This window comes from Chenopodium album, chromosome 17 (genome assembly GCF_948465745.1).
Source record: "Chenopodium album chromosome 17, dcCheAlbu1.1, whole genome shotgun sequence".
Lineage (NCBI taxonomy): Eukaryota > Viridiplantae > Streptophyta > Magnoliopsida > Caryophyllales > Amaranthaceae > Chenopodium > Chenopodium album.
In genome coordinates this window covers 3,163,003-3,183,950 of record NC_137850.1, presented here as the reverse complement: position 1 = coordinate 3,183,950, position 20,948 = coordinate 3,163,003, and the positions used below count along the sequence as shown (strand labels likewise).

The 20,948-nt window shown below is 34.7% G+C and overlaps 2 protein-coding genes and 1 pseudogene across 2 annotated transcripts; all 3 read right to left on the bottom strand.

Annotated features, from left to right (window-relative positions):
• Positions 1-689: 689 nt before the first annotated feature.
• LOC145590229 (disease resistance protein RGA2-like) lies at positions 690-5,853 on the bottom strand. Its single transcript, XM_081646975.1, has 6 exons — positions 5,685-5,853; positions 4,990-5,190; positions 4,833-4,928; positions 4,397-4,449; positions 1,546-3,756; positions 690-1,466 (listed from the first exon to the last, which is right to left on the bottom strand). The coding sequence occupies exons 1-6, from the start codon at positions 5,851-5,853 to the stop codon at positions 690-692; spliced, it is 3,507 nt and encodes a 1,168-aa protein (XP_081503101.1).
• An 830-nt stretch (positions 5,854-6,683) lies between these two features.
• LOC145587409 (putative acyl-activating enzyme 19 pseudogene) lies at positions 6,684-10,954 on the bottom strand (annotated as a pseudogene).
• Positions 10,955-13,740: 2,786 nt separating this feature from the next.
• On the bottom strand, positions 13,741-15,375 carry LOC145590228 (uncharacterized). The gene has a single exon (XM_081646974.1). It carries the CDS (start codon positions 15,373-15,375, stop codon positions 13,741-13,743), a length of 1,635 nt encoding a protein of 544 aa, XP_081503100.1.
• Positions 15,376-20,948: the final 5,573 nt, after the last annotated feature.

Sequence of the window (20,948 nt, the reverse complement as noted above, 5' to 3'; positions counted from 1 at the left end):
GGGACTATAAACCAATCCTGCCCTTTAAGTAGGTAAATTATGAAAAAAAAAAAATGCTGGTTACTAAAACTGCACTTCTCAAAAGTCTGCAATTTAGAATATCACTATAATTACTTTTTGTGTATGATCACTTACAACGACCTATAACCAATTAAGATCTTGCTGGTTAACTAAACTATGTAGCAGGTTGATGCTGCCACCAAAGCTCAAATTAAGGTGTGTTGCAACTAGATCTTCATTCACCATAAGCTGTAAATCATCTTCAGAACATGGTCAGTACGAAGTGCAAATCTAGATAGAAAACGATTGAGTGAGATGCTCCTGCTCTTCGATTTCAACAAGGGTTAGAAGAGGATGATTTATTTACAATACACCAAAGTCAATATAAACTGACCAGACAAAAAATATTTGAGCACAACCAAGAACTGTGAAATGCTGATTAAGATGCAGTAATCAGTACCATAAATGCAAAAATTTCCCATATAAAGCACAATAAGTAGATTACATAGGCTTCTATAAGATCCTAACAGAAAAAACAAGTTCATGGTCAGCTACATCATAATATGAACATCCCTGTTAAGGTGTTATCAATTCATCAAAGGTTCTTTCTGCAAAACATTCAAACAGTAAAAGTTAGACTACCAACTAGACCTGCTAATAACAGAAGAAGTACTGACGTGACTCGATCACTAACTAATTGAAACATGGGGAATATGTTGAATATTGGACCAGTCCTCCCCATCCGGATTTTGACATCTTTCATACAGGTACGGGCAGCCTCGAACATCTTGCTGCCTCAGAGAAGTAAGTTTCTGTAACCAAGCAGGTAGTGAGTGCAACTCTTCACACTCCCAAATTCTAAGGATACGGAGGTTGGTTAAGTACTGCATTCCTGTTGGAAGATTCACCAGCTTCGGAAGTTCCCTCAATTCCAAGGAACGGAGGCACTGATGAAGGGATCTCCATGGCATTCCATCTTCCTCTTCTGATTCAGGGCTGGTGAAGAGATTGGGTATATATTCTAAAACCAGTGTTTCCAAGGCGGTGAGATGCTTCAACCCTCCAGAAAGACTTCTTAGTTCAGGACAAAGGCATATTATCAGGGTTTGCAGAGAAGACAAGCAGCTATGAAAAACCTCCTCAACTTGTGACAAACTCTCCAGCTCCTTGTCCCAGTATATACAAATACGAGTAAGACACTGGAAAACTTCTGTTGGGAGCGATTTGTACCATTCTATGTTATCTGTATTCAGGGATCTCAGTTTGGGAAGACTCAAAATTTTAGCATCTGACAGTGATGATGATTGACAAGAGGATGAAGTGACCTCCCATTTTTCATCCCAACTCTTTTTTATCACACTTATTTGCAGTGCTCTATTAAAAATGTATAGTTCTAGATCTTCAACCTTTGGACACAACAGAACTGAGGTCATTAGCGGGCATTCTTGTACATGCAATAATTTCAACTGCGGAAAAAAAGGAAAATGATGATGATAGAGATGTTTGCTTTTGGATGCCACCAATGCGCAGATAATCTCCTACCACCTCTTTTTTATGCCATGCTTTCAAGTTTGGCAGCTTGCATAACCGAAGCTCTTCAAGACAATGAAAGAAAAGGAGATTGTGTTCACTTAACCCTGGCTCAAAAGACTCAATGTACTCCAAATTTGGCAGGTAGAAAATAGAGAGGAATTTCAGATGATATAGTCTTGCAAGAATAGGAAGGTATTGCAAGTTATGACAATATGATAGTTCGAACCTAACCAGATTCGGGAGGAAGGTTGCCAAGCTATCATCCCTTGCCCAACCTGGCATTCTTACACAGTGATACCCAAATAACACCAATCCCCTGAGATTCGAATGTGGCTGCAGGTCTTCCAGCATGGCTTCTTCATAAGCAATGCTTGCATCACTCTCTGCATGTTCAATACAAAACCGAATATAATTGACACGATCCTTGCTCCTTAGATACGATACTCCCATATCATCTAGCCTAACATATTTCAGATTCTTGGGAAGTTGGATATGAATTTCAAGTTGTCCTCTGAGGTTTTTAAGAGCTTTTAGGCCTTTTAGTTGATCTGAGCATTGCTTTAGACTTGAACTTGCTTTCACAGGAAACTTAGTCAGAGTGTGAAGACAAGTCAGCTTACCCAAGTCTGAAGGTATAGAAGTAAGCCTATAACATTCCGCTACATCCAATACCCTGAGCTTAACCAACTTGCTCAAATCTGTTGGCAACGCTTTCAATCTGATGCAAGATCTTAATACTAATGTCTGCAAATTATGGAGGTTTGTAATTGATTCAGGAAGCACTTCCAGAATCACATTGTCAGAGAGGTCAAGACATCTCAAATGTAGTAACTTATCAATTGAATTCGGTAGACTTTGAATGCCCGAATTCTTCAAGACCAATGACCTTAGGCAAGTCATATTTTCCAGTAATTGATCTGTAGATAACTGATCCACCCTGCCAACCTGAAAATAGGTACGAATTTGACTCTTGCTGAAAACATTAACTGCAGATTTGCTTCTTATAACGGATAGATGGTGAGCTTTACCATCCATGTTGCAGGTGAAAGGATTCGCTACACATATCTCCTTTCCTGCAGATTCTTCAGCAATATCATGCATGAGAGCATTTATCTTACATGAGACAACCTCACCATATTCATCAATTTGTATATCTTGAAAAAAACATCTCTGTAACAACATTGAAAAATATTCTTCACCAGCGTCTTCTATGCTTTGACTTTCATCTAATGGAACAACAAAGCCTTGTGCCATCCAAAGGCTAATCAACCACTCCTTTTCTATCTCAAAACCTTTAGGGAACAATGCAAAATAACTAAAGCAACTCTTCAGCGAAGATCCAAGGAGACTATAACTAAGCTTCAATAGCGGAATGATGTTTTTGCTGTTTCTGATGTCTGCTAGTCCAAACTCCTGAATTGAAAGCCACTTACTCTTGCCTTGACCATGTAGAAGACTTCCTACCACCCTTACAGCAAGAGGCACACCAGCACATCTTTCAACGATTTTTCGCCCAATCTTGACCAAGTCACCTGGGGGAATTTCTTGTTCAAATGCCATTTTTTTAAACAAACCCCAGGAGTTCTCTTCAGATAAGCCTTGCAACTCATATACAGGACCATTTCCTATAATTTTTGTTGTCTCTCTGGAACGTGTTGTTACCACAATCCAACATCCTCTTCTACCTGCCATAAAAAATTCTGCCAACTTAAGCCATTGATCAAGATTCTCAGTCCATACATCATCTAATATTAGCAAGAATTTCCTTCCTGCCACTTGTTCCATGAGTCGGTCTTGCGTCTGATCTGCTGAGCCATCATGCATCTGCTGCAAACAAGATCTTAAAATCTTATTAAAAATTTCCTTCACGTCGAACTGTTTCTGATCTTGATCAGAGACACAAGTCCACAACCTCAGCGAAAATGCACTTACAACCCTTTCATGGTTATACACCAGTCGGGCAAGAGCAGTTTTGCCCAATCCTCCAGGTCCCACAATACTAAGGAATTTAACACCCTGGTGAGCATCATCAGAATCAAGCAACATACCTAAAATTTTGAAGACATCATCCTCTCTCCCAACAATATTATCTGCACCGACATACGAACGAATTTCCTCTCTTCTCCTCCTGATGGGTAAGAACTCAAGACTGAAGCCAAACTTATTATCATTACGAGCAACAGTGTCTAACTTCTCTCTGATCTTCTGAACCGGAAATGTGGGCTATCACCTAACCGGAAAATTAAATAAGATTGTGCAAACAACATGACACCACAATATACAATGCCTAATCAGTGGCTGGCACAAGCAACTATTCCATAAATAATTGATCCAACAAGCTTTGTCTACAACAAAAACAAGATTCAGTTAAGTCAGTTCCAGTAAAGTAGTTACATGTATAGAAATGTAGAGATTGTTTTTGTCAGAAATCGCATTTAAATATGTATTTCAGAAACTATCTTTCAACTTTTTGATAAAAAAAAGCACCATTGAGATCTTTGATCACGTATATTGTACATTTTTCTACCCCAAACAAAAGATAAAAAAAAAAAACAAAACAAAAAAACAAAAAAAAAAAACATACTCAGTAGTATAACAACTTAGAGCATTGCAAGAATAAAATTATCAATTTGACTGCCTAAAGGCGGTGATTTGCATGAAATTATTACATAAGGTGGTTTATATCTCCAAAATAGGACTCATCTATTCAAAAATAGATCGTAAGCTACAGCAGTCACGATTTTCACAATGCAGTAGTTGCAAGCCATTTTCTTTTGTCATTCATTTAAGAAATCCAAACAGTCAAACACGAGGTAATGGATATTTGGAAAGACTAAGAAATACTTGAGCTGAAGTTACTCACATTTTTCTTAGGATCTAAGAATTTTGTGATTAGGTAGCATAACCAAGTTCCTACTACAAAGCATAGAGAAAGGACACTAAAGTGAAAAATATCCTCTTTCCGTTAATCTTTGTCAAAAGTCATACTAGTCTACTATTGTGGTATGACAAGAATCACAAGGAGTTCAAGTTATAGTTCATACATATTATAGTCGGAAATACTTAGGATACTGTCATCATACATGATATCACAAATATTAAAGGCGATCTTTAAATCAAATCAATACCTTAGATCATAATGAACACAAGATCAGCTCAAGTGCCAATCAAATGAAGTGAGCTAGGTGCCTTGTGTCTGATAAATCGACATCAGAAATGTAAGCGGATTATTTAGGACAAAATTTCACTGATTATAAGAGGAAAGATTAACATGATGAAAAAAAATGAACATGCATTACCATGATTAATTGCTGAAAACTTGCCATTACGAGGATTGCTGGGAAGACGTGCAGCTACAGAACACCTCCCTGACTTCTTCCATACTATCCACCTCCCTATCCCAGATTATAGTTAGTCTTCAAAGACGCAATGTCTCTCATATAACTTAAGACAAACCTTGGCGAATTGGGTTGATAGAGACATATGAAAATCTTGGACCATAGGAAAAGTTTATTGATTTGGTCTGAAGACAATCTGCATATGCTGAATACTGAAGAATCAAGATGGTGAAGAAGCAGAAGGTCAATTCAAGGTAATATTTTATAGCAACACATTGGAGCATGTGAAAAGCGAGGAAAGAGTGTATCTTCAAGAGTACTACAAATTTTATTAGAGTTATGGAAGACATTGTAAAAAACTTGCAATACTCAAATTTCATTTCCAGCAACTTCTGAAATCCTCAACTGCTATTAATCTATGATGATCATCTAATAGAATGTAACCTTGTGCCTTCCAAAGACTTGTCAACATATCTTCTCAAATCATCCTCTATTCCAAATATATCCCTGCATACACTTTCTATTTCCATAGGCTTACCATCAAAGTCAAAGCAGGACTAAGTATCATATGCAATAGCATCCAATTTCTTCTAGATGTTCTTAACTCCTTGAGTCATACTGACATACTGTGAGCAACCCCAAACTTACTATAAAAAGAGGAGACAATACGTCGACCCTTGATAGTTGATACACTTGGTGAGTTTCTTCTTTTCAGCAAAAATGACAACTCATCAAGGAGATAATTGCATTATAAACAGCATCCTTGAACTCATCAATAAAGAGATGTTATTGCTCAGTGAGCTCTTGGTTGACCTCTGCATCCCGAGCACAGCATTGAGTATAGAGACGACGCCTTGGCGTTGATGAAGTTGGGATTTATAATCAGCAATGAAGAAACTACCTTTGAGCTTATAGCACATGAACACTCCAGCGACGCAGAGTGTTTGAGCAACAAGCATGCAATGTCTGTTCTTAAGTCCATTTTTTTGTTAAAGAGGCATGCAGAGACGGAGAGTGAGACAGAAGGAGTGTGTGTGGTAGTATAAATGGAGTACCATGAATGGTGTTTGGCTAGTAATTCAATGGTGTAACTTGTAATCTGCATTACATCAATACAAAAGAGATAAGACTAACAATGCCAGTTTTCTAGTTTATACTATGTTTAGAATACTGATGATTGCCACTTACAGAAACCACATAAAAATTTATACAAGATGTATGTCGTATACGATAAAAGGCTTAGTCGCCTCAAATCGCATAATAATAGGGAATCATTAAACATCAATCTAACTGTTCATTTAGCAGCAAGCAAGAAACATCACAATTCAAAAGTATTCCTCAAAAATACGCACTGCACCCTCCTATAAAATTATAAAGGTACTTAAACTCTAATGTTCGATAGTGTCCATCCTACACTCGGGTGTATTTTACCCGAGTCTCCAACACTCATATTATTCATAAGACAGTATCAAATGTCAATTGTGGATTTTTTTTTTTATGTTCAATTAAAATAATGTATCAGGATGAGTAAATGAGTTCAATGTGAACCAGTTTCACCAGTTTTTGTTAAAAAAAGTCTTAATTTAACCGAAACAAGAAATGCAGAATCCAAATAAATCCAAACAAACAAAACAATGAAATTATAATACTTGGTGTCAAGTATTCCCTTCTGAATTTTCGTGAAATTACACTCTTTCACTTGGGGAGCAATGAATTTAATTCCTGTTAAAAAGGAAAGAGAGTAAAAGGGTGAATATTAATGAGAGAGAAAAGGGTACTAAAACCAGAATACGGCGGCGGTGAAGGGAGATTGCCGGCAATCAACAGTGGCAAAAGTAATAAAGGTCTGCTTGTCATGGTAATTGTGTGACTATGTTCAATCGTTTTTTGTGACTATAATTAGGACAAATAGTAGGAATATCCTTACAGAAAAAAAAGCAAGTTCATGTTCGGCAACATCATAATAGGAATATCCTTGTTAGGGCGTTATCAAGACAGAAACAGCTTCTTTCTGAAACACATTCAAACATCAAAAGTTTGGCAGACAACTAGACCTGCTAATAGCAGCATAAGTACTGAAGTAATTTGATCACTATCTAATTGAAACATAGGGGATGTGCTGAATGTTGGACCAGTCCTCCCCATCCGGATTTTGACATCTTTCATACAGGTAAGGGCAGCCTCGAACATCTAGCTGCCTCAGAGAAGTAAGTTTCTGTAACCAAGCAGGTAGCTAGTGCAACTCTTCACACTCCCAAATTCTAAGGATACGGAGGTTAGTTAAGTACCGCATTCCTGTTGGTAGATTTACAAGCTTTGGGAGTTCCCTCAATTCCAAGGAGCGGAGGCACTGAAGAAGGGATCTCTTAAAAATGAAAATGGCCATGTATCTACTATTTACACAGGCAGTCAATTCATTAGCCATTGTGCTTCAAGTCTTCAACAACAATGCAGTGCAAATAATCATCCCTGCAACCTACAAAAATCCGTCCACCAACCATGACTGGTGAAGAGAATACATCTCCTTGAAGATCAATTTCTGCAAATTTCTCAACTCCCTCTTCTGCTGTATTATCCTCAGCAGTAACACAACTTACCCGAAGCAGAATAATTCTACCAGAATTGGAGCAAATGCAAACCAATCTTTCAGAAGGATCAGATATTAACTTTATATTTTCATCGACAAAAGCTGAAGATGTAATTGGACCTCCAACATGGTACTTCCACAAAATTCTACCCTTTTTTAACTCAAAAGAGTAAACATTCCCATTCCTAGAACATACCAGAGCCTGAAAACCAAGTGCCTTAGAGATGCATGGTCCAGCAAATATTGGACCATCAGTTTTCACCCTCCAAACAATTGATCCTTTCGAGTTTAAAGACAGAACATCCCCGTTAACTAAGCAGCATAACACATAGCCATCAGAACTTATGGAAAGAGATCCAAATATCGGAGCTTTAAGTTCAAGCTGCCACACAACAGAGAATGCAGAAGCCTTTAACATTATAGCTGTCAAATTTCCATTGGTTGTGCCCAGGTAAAGCATATCACGAGCCTCATCAATTGCAGGGGAGCCAAAAATACTTCCTGTGCAAGGGAATTGATAGACACAGTGATAATTTCTATAATCTAGAGCATACAGATTATGATCATGTGAGCCACACCATATGAGGTTCCTGCACTTGTCTATGGTAGGTTGTGACTTCACTTCACCACCTGTTTGAAAAGTCCAGTTTATGATTCCCTTCATCATATCAACAAAGTATATGTTTCCTTCGTAGCACCCAACAACAACCTGAGAGAAATCTCCATCAATCATAGCCGAACATTCCACTCGACCTTTTAATTTTATCTCCCATCTTATGGAACCACTTTTAGCATTAACACAGAGAAACTTATGGGAGTGAGACCCTATAAATATCAAGATTTGATTATCTTTGAAAGTAACTAATGGTGATGCATCAACACAAGACTCCAAGGGAACTTTCCATATTTCTCGTAATGACCCTTTTCTGTTACTAGGAAGTTCAAATTCCTGAGTAGGCCACTTGATATTTAAATCACAGTTGCTATTGTATGTAACCTTGTTGCAACGGCTGATTGCACATTCACCAGGCATCGAATGAGATTCCCAAATGGAACTAAGAGAGCTTACACCCTTGAGATTTGAATATAAATCAGAAACTACTTTAAGATGCTTAGATTTTCTATGCTTATCACTGTCAGTCCATGTAGTTTCTCCAGGTTTCCTGGACTTAACTAATCTAGAATTAGATGAATGAGGCGAGTCACCTTTCTGAGCTTTGGGCAAAGTTTCCCACTTTACTTGGTGGTCAACCTCAAGAAGACCTTCTTTCTCTGCAAGAGCTTTCTGAAGCTCTAACGGACTTGGAAACATGTACAGCAATCTCATATCAATTCCTAAGTTATGAGCTACATGAGCTGCAATTATCGAATCACCACCCATTGCAAAGAAGTCATCATCGCTACCAACGTCTGCAACACCCAAAGAATTACAAAAGGCTTCTTTAATACGGTCTACAGTTTTGCCAAGTTCAACATGACTCTTGTTTGAAACATCAACGGGAGAAAAAAATCTAGGTAGTAACATATAATCAACCTTTCCTGTAGAAGATATAGGAAGGGTTTCAGAACAACGAAATTCCTTGGGAATCATAACTGAAGGAAGTCTGTCAACCATCCAACTTTTTACAGCTGCCAAAATTTGAGATGACTTGTTATTATCTTTCAACACTAGAACCGCTTTAAGAAAGGCATGCCCTTCTTGCTCATAACAGTAAATTACAGCAGCATCTACTACGTCTGTGTGTCCTCTTAATGTATCTTCTACCTCCTCCAGTGCAATACGTTGGCCATTAACTTTAATGGTGCGATCTTCTCTTCCACAAAAAACCAAGTCACCACTTGGAAGCCTTCTAGCAAAGTCACCCGTTCTATAGTAAAGCTTACTACTCTGACACCCATGATCAGAAACAGATTCTTCTCTCAATTCCTCATAGTCCAAGGGCATAATATTACCATCAATATAATAGCCTCTCGAAAGACATAACCCCTTTACACATATCTCTCCTTCATCACAGCTCCCATCTTTCTCAATAAGCCTAACACCACAATTAGAAATGGGCTTACCTATAGGAACACTGCTCAACATTTCACTTTTAAGCATTTCTGGTAACCATTTGCAGTCAAAGTAAGTACAATCACCAGAGACCTCAGTGCTTCCATATATATTTAAGATAGTAGAAGCCTTAGGCAGTATCCTAGAAAGCATCTCCCATAAAGATATAGGAAAAACTTCACCACTCAACACCAACAACTTCAATGAAGACAGCACTTGCACGGAATACCGTCCCTCTAAAGCAGGAAGAAGCGCCCTCATTAACGATGGAACAGCGGTTATTCTAGTAATAGAGTAATCATACAGAAAATCAACAAGACCAAAAAAATTCCCCTTCAATTCATGAAAAGGGGGCACCACCAAAGTACATCCTGCTAGCATAGGAGCTAGAAATTCTTGAAGATGGTCAACAAAACTTACAGATGTCTTGAATAACAAAACATCATCCTCTCTCAATGGATAAAACTCTTGCATCCACAAAAACCTATTCAAAACCCCTCCTTCTGTCCCACAAACACCTTTAGGTTTACCAGTAGACCCAGAAGTATACATCAAATAGCTAAAATTTCTCAATTTCCCACTTTCACAAGGCCAACCCAAATCCAATTTCCCACATTTTTGTTCAAGAACCCCATCAAAATCTATGCATAAAACATGAAATTTGCAGCAATTAACAAGCCAATGTGATTCATCAACCAAGTAGGTACTACTAATTTTATCAATATTCGAACACCCAATTATAATATCAACATTTGAAGATGAAATTATTGACAAAATCCTATCTTTAGGCCAAGAAGGATCAAGAGGCAGAAAAGTCCCACCAAACTCTAAGATAGAAAGAACAGTAATTACATATTCTACTGAAGGTAACATGTAAATTCCAATTATTTTTGTTGTAACATTGGATTTGATGTTACCTGAGGTGGGTTTGACTAAGGAGGGATCATCACCACCATTGAAAATGTGATGAAGCCTGAAACTGAGGGAATCAACGGCAGATGATAGCTCGGAGAAAGTGAAGAACTTGTCGCCTTCATATACTGGAGTACTGAATTTAGTTTCAGAATTAAGATTTTTGGGGCCTTTTTTGGCTTGAATAATGGCTAATTTGTTAGGGTTAGTAGAGGCAATTTGGTGGAATCCATGGGATATGCAGCAGTAGGAAGAGTGCTGCTTCTGCTTCTCCTTCTCCATACTTGTTTAGTTGTTTCTTGTTTCTTTCCCTTTTCTCTTATTTTACTTGACCAACTCTAGAACATGCAAGTATGCAAACTGATGCAAGATTATACTGTTTCACTTTCACATATGTACTGTAATTATTTTGGAGAAGATCTAACTTAATATCCCTGAAGGTGGGTTGGTTGCGGGAAGAAAAATAAGATGGTGGTCGATTGTTAGTTGTGGATCAAAGGGGAAGGAGATGATGATTCACTTGTTATCGGACTAGCGGTGGTGGTTTATAGGAAGAAGCAGGAGATGGCAGTTTGTTCCAATAATGGTATAAGTAGGAGGAATAAGGAAGTGTGAGGTAAACGCCGTGAGTCACGATTTTCATGAATAAAGTGGTCCCATCTTTTAAAGTTTTGTACATCCTCCGTTTTCTTTTACTTGCAACACTTCCCTAAAACGGAAATGTCACAATACTTGCAACATACCATAAAAGGAAAGTATCTTTATTGTTTTTAACAATTATACCCCTAATTTACTTCCCTCATTAACTGTTAAACACCCACTCACTACCTAATATCATTTATTACTATTACTAATCTTTCCCTCCCTTTTATTGACAGACATACTTTATTTTCTAGGATTCTTTTTATTTTCTGGATTGTTCTCATATTTTCTTTGAGTTTCACATAAACATTGAAGAACCCTAGTTTCATTATCCCACTTTCTCTCTCATCCAAAATTTCAGATCTTGGCCAATTTTCCCTCAATTTCGTAAATTCTTCATAAATTCTGTACATTTGGCCCATTGGCTTCATCTTGAACCAAGGGAAGATGTACTATCGTGCATTCGTGCGTAGGAAACCGACCGCAAGGCTCGAAATGTTGCCGTGTCGGGCTGCAAGGTGTTCCTAATTTAAATACTGGGTATGTTCTAGCTCGAATTAGGATGCAACCAGTTGATTTTTTTTTATTTTTTTTCTTTATATTGCGATTTGCATGCATTAGAATTGGAATTGGAAATTATATTATACACTAATTTGGGGGTAATATTATGCGATTGATTTAGATCTACCATCTAAAAGAATCAAGTTCATTTTAATAAGCTGATTGGACATGCATTTTGTTCAATTTGGATGTCATTTGATGTTTTGACTATGGAAAAATCAGTAGTACTCTGAACAAATATGGTAGTATGCTTATGATATTATAAGCATTGTAATAGTATTGCTTCTTCCAAGGTACTAATTTGGGATATAAATAATTTATGTATGCCTTTTTTTAATGGATAATGGGAAAAAAAAATTGAAGTTCTACGATTACTATGACTAGTGTGAATGTGTGATTAAATAAATACGTACTTAGTGGATAGTGAGTAGGAATCTGGAATCCTAATGATAAAAAATTAGTTGTATCTTTTTAGATACTATCATTAATTTATTCTTGGTATCATGATATTAGACATGATTAAATAACCCCTTGTTCATTTCGATGTGATCAAGTGTGGATTCATAGGCTATATTGCATTCTAGCAATTACAACTTTATTAAAATATTAAAGGTTTATGACTTTCCTTTTTAATTGTTTAGCTGTATGTTCTCTCTTGGTTTATTAATAAGTGATTGTTATTGTTATGAGTTGAATACTTTGTTTTAGTTAAATTTACTAGCTAGGTGGTGTTTAAAAGTGGTTTTTGTCTCTTGTTTAGTAGTGTAGATTCAAGACTTCTCCGTGAAGCAGTGCTAAAAATGAGTAGGAAACGCAACATCACAGGTAATTTGTGTCTTAATCATCATCATGAGGAGGAAGACGACTACAAAGCAACGAGTCACAAAAAAAGTTGTAGTCTTGTTAAGGAAAATCTCATCCCTCATTCAAAGCCACACATCCTTCCTCCATATGCTCCTTCATGGGAAAGACGAGCAATTAGGATTACCAATGACACTGGCAGTTTCAAAGACATTCATGGCACTATTTACTATGAGTATGAAGATATCCCTCCATATGATCCTTCTGCGTGGGAAAGACAAGCCACAAGAAAATGCAATGTCACAAGTATTTTCAAAGATATTCATGGTAATATTTACCGCGAGTATGAAGATCTACATCACCCTGATGTGGAATGGGAACAGAATCAACAAAGGCTTAAACGGGAAACATGTGGGTCTCAGGCATATGATAGTGAGGAAGACTACAAAACACTAGGTGACAAAGAAATGTGTAGTCCAAAAAAAGAAAATTCTTGGTCAAATGATGACTCCAAGTTCATCCCTAACTCTATGCCACAAGACCTTCCTCCATATGATCCTCTTTCATGGGAAAGGCAAGAACCATGTTTCCACTCCCCTAAGATTGAAAACACATGGCACAATGAGAGTGAAGCTCCGGATACCCCAGAGGAAATCTGGAGAACTAATGTTCTCACTCCATGTAAACTTCGTATCGGGAATTTGGTATCTCTCGATGTAAGATTACAGCAAAGGGATTCACCAGGTAAATTATTAACATCTGCAGCATATAAATGTGTGTACATATGTTCCTTTGTTAGATTTCAAGCTGCTAATTTATGTTTTCAAATGTTGTTTTCTGTTGCAAGCAAAGTAGGGTCTGCTGCATATATTGAAAAGGGTGAAATACTTCCATTGAAGAACGATTTCATGCATAAGATGGATTATGACTCCGACGAGACTCAACCTTGAAGAACATGGGTTGGTATGTCCTATCTCTTTGGTTAGATTTGCATGAAAAATTAAAGTATAAAGGTTATAGTAAGATATGCTTGTAATTAAGATGTAAACTATAGTCATGCATGCAATTACAATTTTCTTACACAAAATATTGTGTCCCCATAGGGCCATAGATTACAAGTGCATGTTTACAAAAACTTCTACTTTTCACCATTACAATTTTCAACTACGTTCTTAATTAACTGAGTTTTTACAAAAACAATCTACTTTTTTCCACCACTTCACATCTCATAAGTTGGACCTTTACATCGATACAAAAAGTTGTTTTCTTATGAAATTTTCAAAAGTGACTTCCTTGTTTGCAATATTGATCTTTCACAACATGTTGGCATTTGATGATTCACCCCTTTCTATGATTCCTTCGTTCAAAAAATTGATCGAATCTAGGACCAACTCATTCGACACTTCAACATAGGATGGTAATAGACCCAACCTTTGAAGTCTTTTCTTGCCCTTATGAGGATTTTTGAAATTGTTTCCTCCCTTGACTTTCATAATTTCCTCCATTACATACATTGAGTGAAGCCAAGTCATGTTAATGATCCTTGGATCATAACTAGCATATGAGGTCAGAACACTTTCAACCAACTCTTCAACTGATTCAGGAAACTCTTGGTGTTGAATTGCTTGAATTGCCCTAAAAAACCCCAAGTCCAATACATTGAGGTCCGGAGATTGAGCAGGCTGGCAGATTAGGTGCATGTCAAAACCATCCTTATTTGCTTCTTCCAAAAATTCTGGATCATCAATGTTGATGTGAGGCCTTGCATTATCTTGCTGGATCCATATAGTCTTGCATGCGTTTTCTGGCCATGTAGCTCTAATTGCAGGCATCACTTCTTCTAAAATCATTTTCTTGATGATATCCCTTGTGATGGTTTGTTTTGCTTTCGTTTCTACAGTGCCCTTTTCTCTGTTTTTGCTACTTCTTTGTGCTGGCACTTGTTCAGTGAATGGAAACATCCCTGTTTTCCCATCCCAATTTATGTATCCATTTGAAGCAATGTGTGGTCTGGCCGATGTGCCCATGAACATGACTTTTTGCACGTGAGTCCTACTTTGAACAGCTCTGTATGGATCTTGTTCTTCTGATAGCAGGTAAAATCTTTGTGGTATCCTACTCATGAAAAACCATTTTTCATCGATGTGGACCATGTTGTACATCATCTTAAACCTTGGTAATGTGTGAATAGTTCCTGGTATAACTCTAGATAAAACAAACTGTAATCTTGTTGTTCTATGTTTGTCTGTTAACTTTGGTTTGATTGAGTTTGTGTGTGATCTTAGAATCCCCCTCTTAAGTAGCCTATAAACTGTAGATGGGCTAACACCAAGTGCAGCTGCAAAAGATCTTAGTGTTGTTCTCTGTTTAAGTGGAATAGAGCATAGAATTTCCTCATCGGTAAGCAAAGGCTTCCTGCCACAATTTTTCTTTGCATGATTAACACAAATGTCTTGGCCTTCTGTTTTTTGTTTTTTAGCTTTCGACCAAATCCTATGGATTGTTGTCCTATTAACACCATATTTAATACCTAAGTGCTTCATTAATCCCCTTGGTACATTCAAGTTTGTTGTTTCTGCAAACAGTTCCATAACTAATTGTTGCCTCAATTCATTGTTCATCATTGGTCTTTTTTTCCCTAAAATGTGTCCAGAATTTGGGTATGGGATTTGGTTGTCAATGTTAGCAAAAGATGGAATATTTAACTCAATGCATGCATCATTATAAGCTTCATACTCATCATGCTCATCATCAGAATCAGACAAATACCATACCTCATCATCATGAACATCATCATCATCATCATCAATTTCAGCATTTATGGCATCTTCCATTTGAAGCATTTCTTCGACAGTGACGATGTTAATGTTGTTGTTCTTCTCAGGGGTGTTAGAATCATTGCCAAAGTGATTGTTGATTACACCTTCAAGATCAAGAAGCTCTTCCATCGTAATATCCGGAAAATCGTCAAAGCCTTCGCAAATCAAGTAGCTTCCAAATTAATTATCCATGGAACAAACATGCAGTGGAGAAAAAATCAATAGAAAGTGTTGTGTTCAAGTGTAATTTAAGAGAAATTAGAAAGATTCTTTAATCTGAGAGAAAGTAAATTCAGAAATGGAAAAAAAATGAAACATTGGAATTGTGTTTAAGTTTTTTAAATATGATGTAACTTTGATAAAGTTTGTCAACTTTTTAAAATTTGGTGGGGTTGGCGGGATATTTAAATTTTTAGAGCTTCCACCAAAATTTTGGGCTTTTTAATCAATTGTAAAAGCCTTACGTGGGAAGCACTCAGATTTAATTACACTTTGATTAAAGTCATTAACATTACTTGGGGACCATGTGCACATGTTGTTGGCTTGTTTTCTTAATAACCGTGCTCAATGGTGTGTTGCAAGTAAAAGAAAACGGAGGAAGTATTATTAACATAAATGTCATTGAAAAAAATGAAAATGTTTATCACCGATATCAAATGGGGCTCGCTCCTTTTGTGTTGAGTTATACTCGTTAGTCGTTAGTGTTAGTTTACCTGCATTTTTGCAGCACAACATAATACAATAAATATGTTTAATTAAATAGCTTAAATTCATATTAAGAACATTGGCATGGGATTCCTATGTAAAATATTAGCATACATGTGGTATAGCAGAACTCGTGTAACACCCCCAAATCTCTACGGAAATAATACATATAATTATACCGTAAAGATAGACTTAGGCGTATTACCGCCGCGTGATTACGCAAGGCTACTCAAAATACTTAACTCAATAACAAAATTTGCAGCGAAAACTCAACTTTCTTTTATTAATACTTATAAAAATAGTAACATTGTTATGAGTACTCAAAATAAAGACGAGACCAATATTCCTAAACTAGGTGAAGCAAATCCCTGGACTCCCATATGCTCATTCATGACTCCATCTGAAAATAATCAATACTGCTTACCAGTACGGTAAACAGGGCGAACCAAAACAAATAAGAAATACAGATAAGCAAAATATGCTAAGTACAATAAGTGCAAGATAATGTAAACTCAATTTATTTGCAAACATGCTTTAAAAATCAATTCCAATAATTAATCCAATAAATTCTAAACTCATTATTCTAAAACCGATTCCAATTATTCAATATTCAAAATAATAGTTAATAAAACCAATTTCTTTATTAAAAACCAATTTCTTTTAATCCAATTCCTCACCCAAATGTGCACACCCCCAAGCTAGTCTCCTTATATTACAAGGCTATTCTTGAGGAAAGACCCGGTCATACAAAGTCCAAGGCCTTATCAATAAACCAAATCCACATAGTGGGATTACCGACATGCTTAAAGCATTAATAATAATAATTTAGTGGTTCAATAAATCCTTTTAATATCCAGTAAATTACAATATAATTCAAACTTCTTTTTAATAATTCCACATACTTTGAAAATCAAAACCTTTTAAATGGATACTTGAGAATTAAATCTCATATTAATAACTTTTCAATAACTCTTCCTTAAAAAAACCTTTTATTTAATTCAACAAACCTTTTAAAATCAATTCTTTTATTTAAAGATGATAAGTAATTCAAACCATTCAAAACATGATTTAAAAATCAATCATTCAAAATACTTTTATTAAAATCAGTACCTTCAAACATAATTTATTTCAAAATCATAATTCAAATCGATCAATTTAATTCAACCACCAATCAAATCATGTAAAACATGTTATTCAAACCAATCACTTTCAAAGGTATCTAGCCACCTAAACGTACCTTGATCCTTGCTAGAAAAACCACACAAAAAGAACCTCAAGAACCTTGATTCCAAATATCAATCAACACTTCGCACTTTCAAAGTTCAATCACGAATACACTTTGCAAATAACATAACCATAAGGTTATCACAACATAAACTCAAATCTAATATGCATGGGCTATAAAACTCTTTTAAAATAATACTTTAATATAAAATTATTGCTTTGAAATAGGTATTTGTGTTTTAGAAAACTAACCATGAAGAAAATAAAATAATAGGATTAAAGAGAATTGAATTTTCGTTGGAAAGAATAGGCAAAACTTGTAGAGGTCATAACTCCTTCAATATAACTCTGAATTGGGTGATTCTTGAGCCTAACCTCAAGGATTTTTTGAGAGGAACAATCTTCCGAGAAACATCAATACCCCAAAAACTGACCAGAAGTGCCCGAAAACTGGCTTCAAAGGTATACGGGATAATATTTGTATGAAAAGAGGAGAGAAAAGTATGAAAAGGTTTAGGGAAAAGAAGAATAAGAGAGAAGAAGAGAATTGGGTTTTTAGTGTGAAGAATAGGAGAGTTATGAAGGGGTATTTATAGGCTAGTTCATGCAAGAATTATAGCAAGAGAATGTGGGAAGAATTATGGCAAGTAGGGTTTAAGAGATTACTTGGAGAAGTGAGTAAAAGAATTAAGAAAACTTTAAATATTAAGGTGATTGTGTATAATTGAATATGGAATGTATGTATGTCATGAAAAATAATAAGGACATTGGAATTACTTGGGGAATAATTAAGAAGAATGAATGCCAAGAAAATATGATGACTAGATATTAAAAAGATGGAGAAATAGAATTAAGGAAAATAAGAGATTTTGGGAGATAATTTAAAATACAATTTTACCAAATAAATTCCCCCAAAATAATTCAAAAGGGCCGAAAATATTGAGCTTACAATAGCTCAAATTTTTGGATTCCTCTAGATATATTTAGGAAGATTTTGCTCGGTTTTTAAGGAATAAAATAATTGTATAAATAATATAGAATAAATAATTAAATAATTATTAATTAAATACCAATTATTTACCAATAACTAACCAAGAAAAATCAGATTTTCCATTCATGGAAAATCCGAAATTCCTTAACTCATTATTGGGAATTTTCGGCCATATTAAATAATTAATAAAGTGTTATTTTGCTTTAATTAAAATATCCGAAATATGTAAATAATCCGGTTTTTAAAATAAGATAAATGGATAATAAGTCTTATCCAAAATAATGATTAGTTTTCAAAATACTTTTGGCGCCAAAATTCAAATATTATTTTAGGTCCAAATAATAAATTTACTAAAATACCCTTTTTAGAAAATACTAATTAATTAATTAATTAGAAAATACGTTTAAAAAATACGGGGTATTACAACTCGTGACTAGCGTCTTAGATTTGGCAAATCCGAAGCATGCAAACTTAGCACAAATCACATTCTAGGCTCTGTTTTATTTACCTTATTTCCACATTTTAGGTCTCGTAGGTTCAGATAAGTTTAAGAAAATTAAGTTTTGATGAGGGTTGATAAAAAGGTTATCCAATAACACATTATAATTAAAACTAGGTTAGAACCCGTGTGATGCACGGTTTATATAAAACCTATTTGTAATTTGTACATTTTAAAAAAATGACTATTATACATAAATATAAATAGGTATTACATATAAAAAATATTTGTACGTCGTCTAATACATAGTTTAATATAAGAGGTCATTTATTAGTTAGCTATTTAAAATTGTTTCAATTTCCTACGATAAATTGATAGTTGTAATGAAGAGGCTTATAATACAATTAAATTTCAAAAATATTAAATAGGTTAGCTCTACACCAAAAAAAAAATGACATCATCATTGCATTTAACCGGGAAATTTTTTGTTAAGAAAGCGACACGTGGGTAGTGATGATGTCATCATACTCTGTTTTAGTAGTAGATATTTTTTTTTTTTGAGGAAATAGTAATAGATATTTAATAGATAATAGATGAGTTCCATTAAGGTCATATAAGTTCAGATAAAAATAAAATAAGTTTAGATAATTAAAAATCATATGAATAGAAGACACTCTAAAGGCATTAATTATTGGGTCAAATTTTTAAAACATTTACAAACCTATGTTCAATGATACAATGGAAGCCTTCAAATGAAGGTTACTTCTTAAATGGATATTCACATAATTAATAAATCACATTTATTTAACTTCCTTGTATGCAAACAACATTTAAGATTAAAATCAATACTGTAAATGCAAGTATCTTCCTTAAATCAAACTTATTAAATTGCTAATCATTTTTAATACTACCTCCGTTCTTTTTATTATATATCGGTATACATACTCACAATTATTAGTTTTAAAATTTTTTAACTTTTTTAATTTTCGTACAAAATAAAAAATAGTCTTATAATAAAAGGACGAAGTATTATAAAATCAATTACATAATACTAAAAGCGAATCTGATACGACATTTGTCATGTTCTGATTAAAAATTTTCCCGCCACTTTTTTCTTTCCCTTATTTTTTTTTTCCTTTTTGTACAAAATCTTCATTAATATCAATTTATATAACCTATAATATTTAATCTTTAATTTGGCAATTATATTTGAAATATATTCTATATGCATATTTTTTATAATTTTTTATAATAGGTATTTTTCTATAATAAACAAACATACTTCCTCCGTTTTCTTTTACTTGCAACTCACCTTTTAGGCACGCAGTTTTAGGAGATGATTAGTGAGGGTAAACGAGCGATTTTATTAATATAATTTTTACACGAAGATTAGAATAGGGTTAAGTATCATTTGTAAAAATTATAATGAATAATTTATCCGTTTACATTACATAAACCCGACATCAAAATACGTGACACAAGGCTGTGTGGCAAGTAAAAAGAAACGGAGGAAGTATAAGGTAATATATTAAATTAGAATAATGTACTAATCATGTACTCCGTATCATTCTACAATGTATTTTTTCTTTGAAAGTTTTTTTTTTTTTTTTTTTGCTCCAACCAGGATTAGACACTTTAGCTTTTACTATAAATTTTTTGATTTATTAATGATAATAACACTACAATTCAATAACTATAAACATAAATATATAAAAAAAAATTAAAAAAGCTTAATTATTAATTTTCATAAAAGTTAAGTCAATTAAATTTGTATAAAACATTTTTCCGGTTATAGTATGCTATAAAATATTGTGCCGGTCAAAACATGCCAACAAAATAGGGAAATATGGGGTATATAATTACATTGCACGGGTTATAATTAACATAAATTTTATTCTCATATAAAACAGTATAATCATTAAATTTGAGTGTTTTTGTTTTAATGTTTAATAATCAATAACTTTTGATAACAATATAATATTAATTCAAGTTAATTTTTTTTTGAAAAGAAATTCAAGTATTTGTTTTAATTTTGTTGTATATATATATAAATATATTTATGTTATTTTAATATTGTAATTCATAATTTGATTAAGTAAAACCGTGCATTGCACGGGACCTTAAACTAGTAATACGACTATAGGCAAAAACATTAGAAATGAAAGAAGAAAATGGTTTGGAAACAACATAGAACATCTAAACACGTCCAACCGAATTTGCACGGCCCACCACACCACACCACCCCACGCCCCCACCGTCCACACATGTAGGAAAGACGTTCCCCAAAAAACCAACATTTTTTTTGTTTTAATTTGTCAAACATTTATTCAAATTTTCTTCCCA